This window comes from Meriones unguiculatus, chromosome 10 (assembly GCF_030254825.1).
Source record: "Meriones unguiculatus strain TT.TT164.6M chromosome 10, Bangor_MerUng_6.1, whole genome shotgun sequence".
Lineage (NCBI taxonomy): Eukaryota > Metazoa > Chordata > Mammalia > Rodentia > Muridae > Meriones > Meriones unguiculatus.
The window spans coordinates 109588124-109604284 of NC_083358.1; the positions used below are offsets into that span (position 1 = coordinate 109588124).

At 46.9% G+C, this 16161-nt stretch overlaps 1 protein-coding gene across 4 annotated transcripts in view; it reads right to left on the reverse strand.

Annotated features, from left to right (window-relative positions):
- Ctss (cathepsin S) overlaps positions 1-16161 on the reverse strand; it is a 27227-nt gene continuing 11066 nt past the window's right edge. For all 4 annotated transcript variants that reach the window (XM_060393099.1, XM_060393097.1, XM_060393098.1 and 1 more), the window contains exons 3-8: positions 15427-15549; positions 13285-13434; positions 10444-10674; positions 9096-9261; positions 5891-5993; positions 1-424 (exon numbers count right to left, since the gene is read on the reverse strand). In XM_060393099.1, coding sequence (XP_060249082.1) covers positions 325-424; positions 5891-5993; positions 9096-9261; positions 10444-10674; positions 13285-13434; positions 15427-15549 — 873 coding nt within the window. In that variant the 3' untranslated portion in view covers positions 1-324. The remainder of the gene's footprint in view (positions 425-5890; positions 5994-9095; positions 9262-10443; positions 10675-13284; positions 13435-15426; positions 15550-16161) is intronic.

Genomic DNA, 16161 nt, shown 5'->3' on the forward strand with positions numbered 1-16161 from the left:
GAGATTTGAAACGACAGATTTATTAAGCACTTTGGGGCTGTCACATTACAAGAGGTTATTAGAAGACGCTGGACAGCAGGTTATAAAATATAGAAAAAGCAAACTTGAATATCCTGGGACACAATCCAACAGCACCCCATCTACAGTCCATTCTCGCCCACAGAGTTTTCAGAGAGAGGTCCTGGGGTAAGGGAACAAACTGCAACCTCGTTAGACAGTAATTACACACTCATCATCACAGGCTGGTCTCCTCTGGAGAGAGGCGGTGCTAGCAAGTTAGAGTGAATTCCATCTTCATGACTTGTTAGAAAAAGAAGAGGTTGTTTACATTTCTGGGTACGAGCCATAGCTAGCAATCCCACAATGATTGTTCTTATTTCTTGCCATTCGAATATATCCTTGATCACCAAAGTGAAGGCCCCAGCTATGAAAGAACACAAAATTACAAATATAATAAAATTATATGATCAATATTTCAATCTTTTTCCCTGTAAAACATTTACATATGTGTTTAATTAATCAATCAATCAATCAATTAATATATCTGCATTGGTGTTTTGCCTACATGTATGTCTGTGTGAGGGTGTCGGGTCCTCTGGAACTGGAATTACAGACAGTTGTGAGCTGCAATGTGGGTGCTGGGAATTGAAGCCAGGTCCTCAGGAAGAGCAGCAGTGCTCTTGCGCACTAAACCATCTCTCCAGCCCTGCTTATTTATTTATTTATTTATTTAGGGTCTGACTATGTAGCCCAGGCTGGCGTGGAACTTCCTATGTCGACCAGGCTGGGCCACAGAGATCTAACTGCCTCTTCCTTCTAAGTGTTGGGATTAAAGGTGTGTGTTACCATTCCAGGCTTGGTTTTGTTCTTTTGTTTGTTTGTTTTTGTTTTGTTTTGTTTGAGACAGGGTTTCTCTGTGTAACAGCGCTGCCTGTTCTGGAACTCTCTTTGTAGACCAGGCTGGCCTCAAACTTACAGAGATCCATCTGCCTCTACTTCCTGAGCGCTGGGATGAAGGCATGTGCCATAGCGCCAGGCTTCCAGGCTTGTGTTTTTTGTTTCTTTTGACAAGGTCTCTCTATGTCAGCTAGTCTGACTTACAGCAAATCTCCAGCCTTGACTTTCCAGAGCGGGACTACAGGTTCGGGCCACCACACACGCTAGTTCCCTATTGTTGAACACACATATTTAACGACAGTAATATAAGATGCATCTGTGCTTTCTAGGCATGCCTTCTGTAACAAGAGTATATTATTTATAATGCTCTTCACGTAGCCCAGGCTGGCCCTAAATTTACTATGTAACCAAGACTGACCTTAAACTCTTCACCCTTCTGATTCCAATTCCTACAGATGTTATGCACCACAATGTCTGGCTTAAGGGTAATGACTCTCCAGCAAACACATTTCTCAAGATACATCTTTTTTCAGGGCTGGAGAGATGGCCCAACAATTAAGAGTACAGGTTATTCTTCCAGAGATCCTGAGTTCAATTCCCAGCACATGGTGGCTCACAACCTTCTAAAATGAGATCTGGTGCCCTCTTCTGGTGTGCAGGTGTACATGCAGACAGAACATTATATACATAATAAATTTAAAAAAATCTTTAAAACAAAAAAGAAACATCTTTTTTTTCCCCCTTCGGTTTTTAACACAGGATTTCAGAGTTTCTCTGTGTAGCTCTGGTTGTCCTGGGACTTGCTCTGTAGACCAAGCTGGCCTCAAACTCACAGATCCATCTACCTCTGCTTCCCTTACTGGGATCAGAGATATGCACCACCACCACTGGGTTTCCAGAAACATCTTCTAGGAAGTACCAGGCGCAGTGGTGCACGCCTGTAATCCCAGCACTTGGGGGGGCAGAGGCAGGCAGAGCTCTGTGAGTTCAAAGCCAGCCTGGTCTGCAAAGCGAGTCCAGGATAGCGGATAGCCAAGGTTACACAGAGAAAGCCTGTCAAAAAATGTAAAAAAAAAAAAAAAAAAAAAAATCAAAACCAAAACCAACCCCCCCACACACACACCACACACAAAGTACTTTTGGGTAACTACTATGAAAGTGTTATATAGCAATGAATTCTGAAGCAAATGATAAATAATAGGGTTGTGAGTTATCCAGAAATGGATGAGACTTCTTCCTATTTAAAGCTATCTAAAAGTAGAACATTCTGCTTGGTGAGGAAATAAGCTGCCTGGTTCTAAAGGGTTTTAGGCTTGCTGTGTCAGCTGGGGTTTCTGTACTCAGGAACTCATATAAGTGGACACACAACATCTCACACTTAAAATCCTAATGCCGTGGGATGGAAGCAGAAGGATGAGGAGCCCTTGGTCCTCTGTGGTTACATAATGAACTTGAGGCCAGCCAGGGCTACGGGAGAGCCTGTTTCAAAAAATCAATTAAAAAAAAAAAAAAAAAAGAGGAGGAGGAGGCGCTTTGATAGGCAGGTATGTACAACATTACTTCGGAGGGTCCTTTGGGGATTTAGAAATCTGTGAGAGAAAATATTGTTTCAATCACTGAAGACACAGGGAAAAATGGGTGTGTGTAAAAAAGCAACAAAAAGAAGCTCAATGAACAACAAGCTAGTATGTGTCCACCAAGCTAGTCACTGCTGTGAGGGAGTAAGAGTAACCCACACTTCAAGCTTCCTCACCGCTTTCCCGGGGAGGAAACAGCCACCTTTTATCACTGTCACACGAGAGGGCTGAAAGCGCCCGCTCACCCTGACTTAGAGTTTGCATTTCCAGGAAGCCCTGAGGACCAAGGGTTGGACTATGGAAGTTCTCATTGAAATTCTACTCCCAGGACCTCAAAATATGACTTCATGTGAAAGTAGAAACACCGCAGATGTCATCAAGTAGCTTAAGATGAAATGATTAATCCAAAGGTCTGAAGTCAGCACAGCGACACTCCACACAGGGAAGTCACGGGAAATTTGAAGGCTATTCCTACAGGCCAAGGAAAGAAAAGCAGTGGCTGCAAGCCTCAGAAATTGGGAAAGCACTCCACTCTCCAGTGTGTGTGTGTGTGTGTGTGTGTGTGTGTGTGTGTGTGTGTGTGATGGATCCCAGGTTGGCCTTGAACTTGCTATGTTCCAAAGGCTGGTCTTAAACTCCTGACTCTTCTGCCTCTACTGTCCAATGCCGGGATTACAGGCATGTGACACTACACTGAGCTCTTTTATTTATTATCACTACTATTCTTATATTTTTGAGATTTTTTTTTTGTTTTTGTTTTTTTGAGACAGGGTTTTTCTGTGTATCCTTGATTGTCCTGGACTTTTATACCAGGCTAGCCCTGGACTCACAGAGATCTGCCTGCCTCTGCCTCCCCAAGGGCTGGGATTATAGGCATGCAATAACACACGCAGCTGGACTTATCTTTTTAACTAAAATATATTTAATTAGAAATTATCAAGCTGGGCAGTGGTGGCACACACTTTTAATCCCAGTACACGGGAGGCAAAGGTAGGTGGATTTCTGAGTTGGAAGCCAGCCTGGTCTACAATGTGACAGCCAGGACATCCAGGGCTACACAGAGAAACCTTGTCTGAAAACAAAACAAAAACAAAACAACAGCAAGAAGAAATTATCATATGTATCCAAGGTGCATAAAATGCACGTGTACACATTCTGAGGCAAATGAGCACAAACATCTGTATGCTCTGGTCAACACCCCTCTGACCCCACCCTACCTGCTAGCAGCCACCGTCCCACTCTATCCCTACCCATCTGGCTTTATGAGGCCCGTGTCTGCAGAGTGTCTTCCTCACAGTCTCCAGGGAACACTAACGCACAACACGTTGGTTCTGCCTCTAGCCTCAAGAACCAGAAGACATAAATTCTGTTGTTTTGATGGCTCAGTGGTCAGGCACACATACTTCAGAGCGCCCAAGTCTGGGTCCTGACACCCACGTGAGGGGACTCAGAACCGCCTGCAGCCTAGTTCCAGGGAATCGACGTCTCTGGCCACCTTGGTCCACTGCACTCCTGTGCACATATCTACACACAGACACATAATTCAAAACAAAACAAACCTTTAAACATATTTTCCAGAAAATTCATGTCTAGTTGTGTGTGCCTGTGTGAGTTTATGTGCATAAGGATCTCAGAGTCTAAGAGAGCAACAAGGGCTCTTAAGCGCTCAGCCATCTCTCCAGCCTCCACATGGCCCTTTCCCCTCTACGAGTTGTATTCATTTTGCTTATGAATTATTCAGAGGCCAGAGCAGTGCATGACTGAGGGGTCGCTGTGTGCTGGAACGCTGAAAAACAAGACTGTCATCGTGTCCACCACAAAGTCACACACGGAATTTCACCACTGCAGAGAGGCAAACTAAAAACTACATGCAAAACGCTGCGGCTCAGCATCTGTAGCGTAGTTCGCCAGCATAGTGGCCGGAGAGATGGCTGGACGGTTAAGAGCATTTGCTGCTCTTGCAGGGGGCCGGGCTTAGGTTTCCAGCGCCCTCATGGTGGCTCACAACCATCTGGGCTGCAGGTCTCAGATGGTGCCCTCTTCTAACCCTCGAGGGCATGGATGCGTGCCTTTAATCCCAGGGCCTGGAGGGCCCAGGCAGGCAATCTCTCTGAGTTCCAGGCTGACTTAAGTCTACATGGTAAGTTCCAATCTAAACAAAACAAAACGAAACAAAAAACAAGGGGACATTTTACTTATTCCAAACATTCAGAGATTTTTTTTTCCTGGAATAGATACTGTCTAAGCAGCTTTAGCTAATTTTTTTCATTACGTTTATTTATTTATTTATTTATTTATTTGCTGTGTGGGGAAGGCATATGTGAGTGGAGCTCAGACGGCGACGTGTAGGATCCAGTTCTCTCTCCTTCCACTGTGTACCCTCTTGGGATCAAGCTCAGGCTGGTTGGTAACAAGTGCCTTTACCCACTGAACCATCTTGTTGGCCTGATTTTTTTTTTCAATTTATATTTTGGATATTCTTTAGTCTATGTTGTGTTTTATCAATGAGGGGCATGAAAACGGGCCACATGTAGCTCAGGTTGGCCTAGAACTTGGTATGTAGCCAAGGATGACTTTAAACACCTGAAACTCCTGCCTGTGCTTCCTGAGTCCTGGAATTATAAGAATGTGCTACCAGACTTCTGAAAGAATGATAAACCAAATAAAAGGAAAAATAGCTATCTCGGCTAACTGTGTATATGAGGTCTGTAACTGTATACTGGTGAAGGACGGGGCCGGTCAGAAGGGCCAGCTGGCCTGGCAGTTTAAAGAGGACCCCGCCCCAACATTCTTTGGCATTTGAATACATGGTCCCCGTGGATGGCCCTGTTCGGGCAGGCCTTGCTGGGGGAGGCGTGTCACTGAGGACAGGTTTGGAGAGCTTAAAGACATGCACCGTTTTGAGTTTGTTCTTACTGCTTCTAGCATGCAGTTCCAGATGTGCGCTCTCAGCTCCTCCTGTCACTGTGCCCGCTGCCATGCTTGTGTGGTGGTGATGGACTCTCACCACGCAGGAACCGTAAGCCCCAAACAAACCCTTTCTCCTGTGAGTTGCCTTGCTCATGGTTTATCACAGCAACACACAAGTAACCAAGACAGTGGGTGAGAGCACTTGCCAGGAAGACTGGTAACCTGGGCCCCATCCCCAGAATCCACAGACACATTCATGCAAAGCCCAGGTTTGTATGGGCTTTGCAGGTTCACATGCACAGGAATAAAAATGTAGGAGCCTGTGAGGGCCGTTCTCATTCAAACCACTCGTGGGTCAGGGAGTCATTTCCCATGGGGCTTTGTAAGAAGCTGCAAACGCTCACCCTCGTTGCTGTGGTGACCAGCATCCTAACCGCAAGAGCACATTTGCTGAGGTGACCTCCAGTCCTGACAGTGAAGCCGGCAGTGATAGGCAAACAGATTACCTGTTTTTCACAAGCCAGTAGTCCTTCCCGTCGAGGTTGCCATAGCCGACTACCAGCACACCGTGGTTCACCTTGTCAGTGCAGGAGGGGTCATCGTAGACACCTGAGAATGAGACACAGAGGAAAGAGGTGAGCGCAACAGGAGAGCAAAACATGCGTGGACATCCGACTATGTGTTGCCAGGGGTCTTGGAAATATGACAAGGTGATTCAGACGTCATAACTGTCTGACGTCACTACCTTCTGTCCGTTTCCCTGACAAGTCTGAGGCTGACCCATAGCTCCCTCAGGAACTTTATTATATCCATTCACATTTTTCTAATTCTCTTAACTTATATACAATCGATTGTGTTTCTTTGTATAAGTTCACAAGTTGTTTTGTCCACCCTGAGCCTTTTCTAAATTAAAAACTCCGTAATGTGTGTTGTGGCTTTCTCTTGTGAACCAGAGTTCTGCACTTAGCGTGCACTCGGGGACTGGGCTCCTGAGCTTTGACGGCACGTACAGTCTTAAGCTCGACGTTAAAGCAGCGTGATGTGCTCTTCTTTAAGTCTTCCCGGGCCAGGGTCTCCCATAGCTCACCTGGGCTGGCCTCAAAGTTGGTAAGTAGTTGAAAGATGACCTTAAGCTTCTCCTCCTCCCGCCTCCACCTCCGGAGAGCTGAGGTGACAGGTTCGCACCACCATGCTCGGTGTGTGTGAGCTGGGGACTGAACCCAGGGACTCATGTGTGGTGGGCTGACCTTTTAGCACCTGAGCCGCAGCCCACTGCTGCATTCTCTGTTTAGAGCCAAACGCTATTCCACACTGTGTGCGGGCCACCTTTTCTTTATCCGCACATCAGTTCATCGTCAAGGAGGCTGTTGAAGATTCTGCTGCCACGAACTTGAGAGCTGTCTTCTCAGTACAATGATTTAATCTCTTTGGGATATATTTCTGGCAGTGGAATCACTAGCTTGAATGGTAGTCCTAATTTTGGGGGGTGGGGGATTTCTATACCATTTCCTTTAAAGGATGTACTAATTGATATTCTTACAATCCGTGTGCAAAGGTTCCCATGTCACCAGCATTTGGTTATCTTTTATCTTTATGTTTGTTTAAAACATAGACTTGCTATGTAGCCCTGGCTGGTTCGGAACTCACTCACTATATAGTCAGTGTCCTCGTAAGCTTTTTGTTGACGTGACATAAACTAGATTATTTGGGAAGAGAAACCTCAATTAAGAAAATGAGTAGGCAAGTCTGTAAGACACTTTTTTGATTAATGATTGGTGTGGGAGGGACCAGCCTCCTGGGGTCGGTGCCACCCCTGGGTAGATGGTCCTGGGTGGAGTAAGAAAGCAAATTGAGCAAGCCATAGGGAGGGAGCAAGCCAGTAAGCAACATTCTTCCATGGTCTCAGCTTCAGCCTCTGCCTTGGTTTCCCTTGGTAATGGACCATAAGCTGTAAATCAAACAAACATTCCCTCTGAAATAGTTTTCGGTCAGGGTTTTAACACAGCAATGGAAACCTAACAAGGAGAGCCAGCTTGGCCTCAAACTTGAGGTAGTCCTCCTGCTTCTGCCTCCCAGGTGCTAGGATTACAAACATGTGCCAACATGCCTGGCTGTGTTTTGAGACAGGGTCTTGCCATTCTGTTTGTTGGTCTTGGTCTGTTTTTATGCTGATGCCGTGCTGTTTGGCTGCTGTAACTTAGAAATGTACTCCAGAGTTAGATATTGTGACATCTCTAGCCTTTTGTTAAAATGGCTTTGGCTATTGAGGGTTTTCAAGATTTCAAACACGCTTTAGGATTACCCTGCCTAGCTTTGTGAAGAATCTTATTGATATTTGACTCTTCACTCTGTAAACAGAGGATAAGGATAAGGCTTTCACCTCTGCACGTATCTCTTCGAGCCTCTCTACAGTGCTTTTCTGCTCTTGAAGGAATCGAGGAGGGCAGGGGTGGCTCCATTTCATTTCTCAGACTCTATCTTAAGTTGCCTGTCCTTGGAGTGACTTAGCCCCCACCTTCAGGCTCCAAGAAGGGCCACCTGGGCCCTCCACCCTGCAGGTTGTCGTGGATACCATAGAATGTGTTAATAGATAACCATAATCAGGCCACAGGTTGATAACTATAATCCACCCCACAGGTTGTCATAAATACCACAGAATGTGTTAGTGGGTCCTCCCCTCCACCCAGCAGGCCATCGTACAGATAGCCTAAAGGTCACCTCGATTGCTGAACTCCCCACTCAAATCTTACCCTTTCCTGTAACACCAAGGCTTGGAATTCCCCGCTTGTGGTTTTTCCCTCTAAAAACTCTGCCCCGCTGAGACTCAGGGCCTCACTTTCTAACCTGTTATATCAGGGAAGATTGGCAGCCCGAGCTTAACCTTGAATAAAGATCCTCTTATGATTTGCAATGAACTCGACTCCTAGTGGTCTTTGGGGGTCTCTCCAATCAGGCACAACAGTCTGGATAAATTTATAATTAGGTTCTCCAACCCCAGTTGTAAGTTGATTTGTTTTCTTAATTTCTTTTTTTTTTTTTTTTTTTTTTTAGTTTATATAATGCACTTTTGGTAGATTAAAAAAAAGATTTTTTTGTTTGTTTGTTTTGGTTTTTTGATAGAGTCTCACCGTGTAGCCTGGGCAGGCACCAAGGTTCTCCTCCTTCTGCCTCAGCCGCCCAAATGCTAGAACCACAGACATGCCCACCACAACCAGCAGCAACTCATATTTTCCCATACAGAGCCTACAACACGGTTTTCAACTGCATAGGTTTAATCCGAGCTGAGTGGCTTAGGCAGGTTAACCTTTTTTCTTTTCCTTCTTTTTTTTCTTTTTTCTTGAATTTTGGCTTTAGATTTATTTTTATCATTTTATGTGTATGAGTGTTTGGCCTAGATGTGCACCATAAGCCTGCCTGGTACCTGAGAAGGTGGTGAGCCTCTGTGTAGGTGCTGGGACTCAAACCTGGGTCCTTTGCAATAACAAATGCTCTTAAAGATGGAGCCAACTTTCCAGCAGCAGGGCAGGCTAACTTTGCCGTGGAGTATTTATATGTAGGTTAGGGTTGGTGGTAACGAAATAAGATACAGGAGGAACTTAGTGTGGTGATGCTCATAAGCCTTCATTAGCGGGATTCACCAGTTGGAGGTGACGGATACTCAGTCCCTATCTTGGGCAGCAAAAAAACAGAGGCTGGTGCCTCCAGGTTTACCACTTTGGTAGAGGAAGAAGGAGGTGTGGCTGGCATCGATGCCCACAGACACAGGTCCTTTAGTGGCCACTGCTTCTTTCATGGCATCTTCGTCACCAGAGGGAAGCTCCGTGTACCTTGAGCAGGTGGCAGCTCGGTCTTTTGCGTTGTAATGACACTTTTCATTCTACAAAAAAAAAACCAAGCACACAGGCTAATTCAATTTTCTAGGTTTCAATACGAATCCCTCTCCCTTTCACCCTTTTCAATTGACTTCAGATCTCCCCCCTTTCCCTCTGTCCCCACCCATCTTTCTTATTTTATTTTGGGTTTTTCCATTTCTTTGTTTGTTTAAACACTGTCTCAAGCTGGGCCTGGCGGCACAGGTTTATAACCCAAGCCCTGGGCCAGCTGGAGCTGTGAGAAGCATGAAACAAAAACCAAGAGGCAGCACTCTTGGAGGCTCAGGTGGAGGGATCTCTGGGAGTTCAAGGCCAGCCTGGTCTACGGAATGAGTTCCAGGCCAGCCGGAGTTCCATGGCACGACTGTGCCTCCAAAGCAGAAAACAAGACAAACAAAACCCCCAGAAGGTTGCAGATGTTTGTTGAATATATGACTGTCTTTCCCCCTAAAATCATAACAGAAAAAGAAGCTGAAAGAAACAAAGCGGAGCAATGCTGCTAAGATGGGAAGCTGCTGAGTGATGGTTGGTTAAATGTCGTTTTATCGCGTTTACTCACATGAGTGTGGAGGTCAGAGCATGACCTGCAGGGCTCTCCGTGGGCTCAAACTCAAGAAGTCAAACTTGGCCGCAAGCGCCTCTGACTAATGAGCCATCTTGCCAGCCCTTGAGTGTTAATTTTATCTCACAGTCCCCCCACACCTATTTTTGCTTATACTACTCAACAGAATTTGTAAAACAAACAAACAAAAAACCCACAAACCTGTAGCAAAGAGGATAGCATTATTGAGCCTTTCAAGTGGAAGAATGAGCTAGCTGATGACCTGAACACTGGGAGCTAAATATCATAGAGAAGGCATTGTCGTGATGGCTTCTTTAGCTGATCTTTAAATACGAGTGCCACTTGCTCATTTGAAAATATTTTCTGCGTAGGGTGTGGCGGCAAAACCCTCTAATGCAACATTTGGGAAGAAAGACTAGAGGAACGGTGATTTAGCGCCTCCTCAGCTATGCAGAGTTCAAGACTAGCCTGGGCTACACCACAAGACCCTGTAGCAAACGACAAGGACCCCACAGGTAGATGAAGAAGGACACTGAGAAGCTGCTGACCGGGCTCTGGACCGGTCAAGCAGTTGGGCTGGTGGTGCCAGAGCGGCACCGCGGGGAAGTCACAGCGCGCGACGCACCATGGCTCTGTAGGGATAGGAGGCTTCTGAGTCGATGCCTCCGTTGTCGATGACGTACTGGAAAGCCTCCGTCATGAAGCCGCCGCCGCAGCCTTTGTTCCCGTATTTTGCTTCGGTGGAGCAGTCCACCAGGTTCTGAGCGCTGAGGGACAGCAGCTTCCCCGTCTTCAGCTTCAGCTGGGCTTCAAGGGCCCCCACAGCGCTGAAGGCCCAGCAGGCCCCGCAAGAACCCTGAAAACCGAGAAGAGGCCGTCAGAGGACAAGGCCAGCTGTCAGGGAGAGGCCTCCTCCTCTCTCAGACCACGGGAGGGAAGACATTCTCCAGGCAAGGTCCTGCCCTGGTGGCGAGAGCGTGGGCTCTCAGCAGGCCTTCCGCAAGCCCGACCGTACACACTGAGCATGTGCGAAGTCCCAGCTCTCTTCTCCAAAGAGGAAGACAGATGCTGCAGGTGTTAGGTCTCAAGCAGCCCAGGTGTCTGTTTAACATACCAAAGCCGACCTGGCCACCAGGTTCTCCCAGCGTCCCTCAGTCCCTACCTGTTACAGAGTGTGGCTGGCACACCCTAAACTTCTCCAGCCCAGCGCCTGGGCTGCTGCTCTTCCCCAGTGGCCCTTCCCTATATAATCCAGACATTTGGTCACCCAGCCCTTTTCCTCTCACCTTTACTCTCCGAGCTCTGCCCTCTGCACACGGCCAGCTCAGGGTCATGCTCCTTCTGAACTCTACCAAACGCCCCTTCCTCTGGCTACACTCTCTCTTTTATGCACAATAAACGGCCTCCACCATACCTAAGAGCAGTCATGCCTTTTCCTTCCTTCCTTCCTTCCTTCCTTCCTTCCTTCCTTCCTTCCTTCCTTCCTCTCTCCCTCTCTCTTTCTTTCTTTTTTGTTCATCAGGAAAGTTGATTTGAGAGCCAGACAGGAGAGACAGAGAGAGGCACTTTCACACACATCATGTGTTCTAAGAGCCCTTCTCACCTCACGGCCAAAGGCACCTCCTCATTTACATTGTAAACAGTGCAGCCGGGACACACTGTGAAGGGTTGGCTGTTCAGAGTCCTGCTCTACACACTGTGAAGGGTTGGCTGTTCAGTCAGCGCTCTCACCCAGGTGACTGGCCGCCTAGAGGTGAGGTGTAAGGCAGATCTCTAGACTGTTCATCTGCCGCCTTCTCAGGTCACCAACTCTCAGAACAAAACGCAGCTTAAAGATTCCATTCGTGCGGCTGGAGAGATGGCTCGGTGGTCACGAGTACCTGCTGCTCTTGCAGAGGACCAGGTGTTGGTGCCCAGTACCCACATGGGAGCTCACAACCGTCAGAAACACCAGTTCCAGGGGAGCTGATGTCCGCTTCTGACCTCTCCAGTGTGCGAAGCCCAAGTTCTTTCTTACTGTGGACAGCTGCTTGCTTGGCAAGCTGCTTTGTTATAGAGTGTTCAGTGAAAAACATGTTTTCGTGCTGGCAGGAGGTTTTGCCAAGTTTCTTTAACTTGTCTTTAACTTGGACCGTGTCTGCCATACAGGCATGTGGTCTTAGGAAACAACTTTGACTGTTCCATGAACCCTGTCTTTGTGCCGATGTGAACTGTTTTGCTTTGTCTTTGAAAAGGAGCTGTGGAGTAAACTTGGCTGCTTCAGTATTGGCTGAGCACACTCCCGAAACTATCCTAAGTTTTCTGTCTCTTTCTTTTGCCCTGTAATCTCTCAGTCCACACTCTCTCAGTCATGTCCTGAATTACCTATGGCCGGTTCCGTCACTGCAGGCACTGCATGCATGGTGCAAGCTCGCACATAGTCACACATACATACATACATGCAGGCAGGCAGGCAGACACACAGCCAGAACACTGGCACAGATAAAATAAATAACTCTAAAAATTTTTAAAGAGATTTAGTTCCTGTCTCTGCTCACCGACATTTGTGACAGGTATCCACAAACCCTCGTGTCCCTGTCACAAAGTGATGCCTGATGCAAGACCTTTAGCCCCAGGGTGATCATGGCCAGACGTCCTCGTCATCATCATCACCACAGAATCATTTTTAAAGGCTTGTTTTATTATGTTTTCTTTTATCATGTATTATTTATGTATTTGTATGTGTACATGTGTACCCACAGAGGCTAGAAGAGGGCATTAGATCCCCTGGATCTGGAGTTACAGGCAGTGTGAGCTTTTTCTTGTGGGTGCTGGGAACCAGACTTAGGTCTTCCGGAAGGGCAGCAAGTGCTCTCAACAGCTGGACCAGCTCTCCAGCCTCTGTGCCTATTTGTGATTGCGGGGGTGGCTAGGGTGCAAACCTTTAATGCCAGCACTTGGGACACAGAGGCAGGTGGATCACAGAATTAGAAGTCAGGGGCTGGAGAGATGGCTCAGGGGTGAAGAGAACTGGCTGTTCTTCCAGAGGTCCTGAGTTCAATTCCCAGCCACATGGTGCCTCACAACCATCTCTAATGAGATCTGGTGCCCTCTTATGACCTGCAGGCAGAACACTGTATACATAATGAATAAATCTAAAAAGAACAACCAGCCGGGCGCCATGACGCATGCCTGTAATCCCAGCACTCTGGGAGGCAGAGGTAGGCTGATCTCTGTGAGTTTGAGGCCAGTCTGGTCTACAAAATAAGTCCAGGACAGCTACACAGAGAAACCCTGTCTGGAAACAAACAAACAAACAAACAAAAACAGAAGAAGAGGAGGAGGAGAAAGAAAAGAAAGATAGAGTTTAGTTGGGAAGACTGGAATAACAAAACAGCCCGGAAGCAGCAAAGCAGCAGGTTCATGCCAGAGTATGTGGTGAAACAGAGAGAGCGCACCTCTGCCTCCTGGAGGTGGTGATGCTCACCTGGTATTTCACTTCAGTGACACACCCCTTCTCCCGCCAGTCCATAGACTCGGGCAGTTTCTGATTAGAGCTTGACTTGAGAGTGCTGTTTTTCTGCCAGTGTCTGGGCAGTCTCAGGGAGCTCATCCCAAACAGGACTTCTTCACTGGTCTGTAAAGCAAGTAAATATCACATTTCACTCAGCACTTTTAAATTTTCCTCCCTCCTTCCCTCCTCTCTCCGCTCCTTCCTTCCTTTCTTGTGCGTGTGTTTGAGGGGGCAGGGACTTCCCATGGAGCATCTGTCTTCTACGGGATCAAACTCAGGTTGTCAGGCTTCGCAGCAAGGGCCTTTACCCGGCGAGCTATTTCACTGGCTGGCCCCTATATTTCTTTCCTTATCCTCAGAATCGTAAATGTGAATATATTTTAAAACTAAGAGAAATGTGTGGTAGTAGTATCACATGCCATAACTGGACAGTGAGGACAAGCGGCCTTTAGGGGCCGACTCGGGTGAGCGCTGGGTGGCTCTTTAATCTTGAACTTTTCATTCACAACGGTTTAAACAGGCGGAGGGAGAAATAGAACATGGCGAAAACCAGAAGTTACAGATTTTTGATTGAGAGAAAGGCAGCATCTTACAAGGCAACATAGAAAGCCAGCCAAGCTGCTTTTTCTCAGTAACTACAAAGGATACTGCTACATTTAAGTAGAAATGGCATCCAAGGATGCTTCCTGCCCAAAGCTACTAGGATTATTTTTTGCTTCTCTCTCTCTATCTGTCTGTCTGTCTCTCTCTGTGTGTATGTGTGTGTGTGTGTGTGTGTGTGTGTGTGTGTGTGTTGTAAACCTGGGCACATGGACTCTCTTGTGCCTGTTCTATCTGCAGTGGCTGCCAGCAAGCTTCCAGGATATCCTGTCCACACCGCCGCTCAGCAAGACCAAGCCATTTCTCCATGCCTGGCTTCTGCGTTTATTTCTAAAGTAATGTGATTCTTAATTTTGGCTGCATTATACATTTTTTGTTGGGTAGAACATAACCCAAAAACTGATGAGGAGGGCTGGGGATACAGCTGACAGACGGGTCAGTGTGCACAGACCTTGAGTTTGACCTCTAGCAACAAACACCTGCAAAAGGAGACTCGGACATCAGGCTCCACATGCTCCCAGCGGGAAAGGGGGTGGACCAGATCCATTCGCCAGTGTAGACTACTTGCTATAAAGACTTAAAAAGTGCTTTCTAGCCTTTATTTAAAAGTATGAGAGCAATAGTATTTTGTAAGTTTTAGGTTTCCGTTGAAGCTGGGATTTGGTAGATGGGGCGTGGTGCCACAGATCGGCAGCCTCAGTATTCCAGAGGTGGAGGCAGGGGAAAAAGATGTTCCTAGTCATTCTCAGTTTCATGCGCTCTTCCGGCGGAGGCTAGATGAGACCATGTTGAGAGGCGTTTGGGATTTTGTTGTTGTTTTGTTTTGATTTAGAGACAGTGGCCAAAGTAGGACTAAGAGATCTTTATTTATTTCACACGTGGTCACGGTCACACCACAGCACACGTGGAGGTCAAAGGCTAACCTGAGGAAGTCGGTTCTTGTAGTACGTGAACCCAGCTGATCAGACTCAGGCCGGCGCAGTTGGCAGCTGCCTCACTGACCCCCCATCTTTCCTTGTTTTCTTTTTTCATTTTTTAAGATTTATTTATCTTGCATATTGCTGTTTTGTCTGCACGTACATGTGCTATGGGACTATAGTTATAGACAGTCGTGAGCTGCCATGTGGGCGCCGAACTTGGAGCTCTGGAGAAGCAGGCAGAGCGATTAGCCCTGAGCCATCTCTCCAGCCTTCTTTCTTTTTCAAAACGAGGGCTTTCTGTACTAATTTTTAGGCCCTTAAGCGTTACTGCTTTTTAGCTTTGTAGGCCTGTGACTATGCCCTTCTCTCCCCTTTTACGATGGAGGTATTGCTGGGGATCACACTCAGGCCTTCACGCCCGTGAGCTGTGTGTTCTGCCACTGAGCCGTATTTCAGCCCTGGTTAGCCAGCCTGCTTTGGTCTCGTTAGTGCATCCTCCCAGCGTGCCTTCGGACGGCTTCAGAAACTCTGCTTGCCCACTCACACCGAGAGGCTTGCCCGCTCACACCGAGAGGCTTGCCCGCGGTTGACCTACCATGTCTCCCATGTGGTTCATGGCCACGGTGTAGGAGTGCATTCCCAGAGTGTGTTCTAGGTTGTGGAGCGTCACAAACCTCAGGTTCTTCTCCCAGATGAGACGCCGTGCTTCTTCTTCATTCTGAAACAGAAAGGACTGTCAGGGAGTGCAGTATAGGAATTTTAGTATTCTCTCCGTGTGTGTGTGTGTGTGTGTGTGTGTGTGTGTGTGTGTGTGTGTGAGCACGTGGGTAAAGGCCAAGTAAGGGCATCAGATCCTGTGGAGCTAGAGGTTCAGGTGGTTGTGGCCACCCAAAGTGGGTGCTGGGAAGCGAACCATCATCCTCTGTAAGAACGGTGGGTGCTCTTAACTGCTGGGCCATCTCTCCAGTGCCCCAAATCATATTCTGCTAAATGTAGACCTGTCTAAAAGCGTTTAAATAAATGGATGCATCCAAACTAACTGCCAAAAATCACATTTTAATTTAAAATCTTGTTCTTAATTTTTAGATTCTTACTACAATATGATATACATAATAAATTTCCTTCTGTTCCCTTCTTTATTTATTGGGAATCTGCTTCTTAAAACCCTAAACTTTAGAAGCTTGTTTGATGCATGTCCGTTATAAGCAGCAAGCTCTAATCTTTCTAGATTTTTTTCTTTTTCTTTTCTTTTTAAGACATAGTCTTGTTATGTAGCCTTGGCTATTTCAGTAATTCACAGTGTAGCTCAGGCTGGCCTCAAACTCACAGC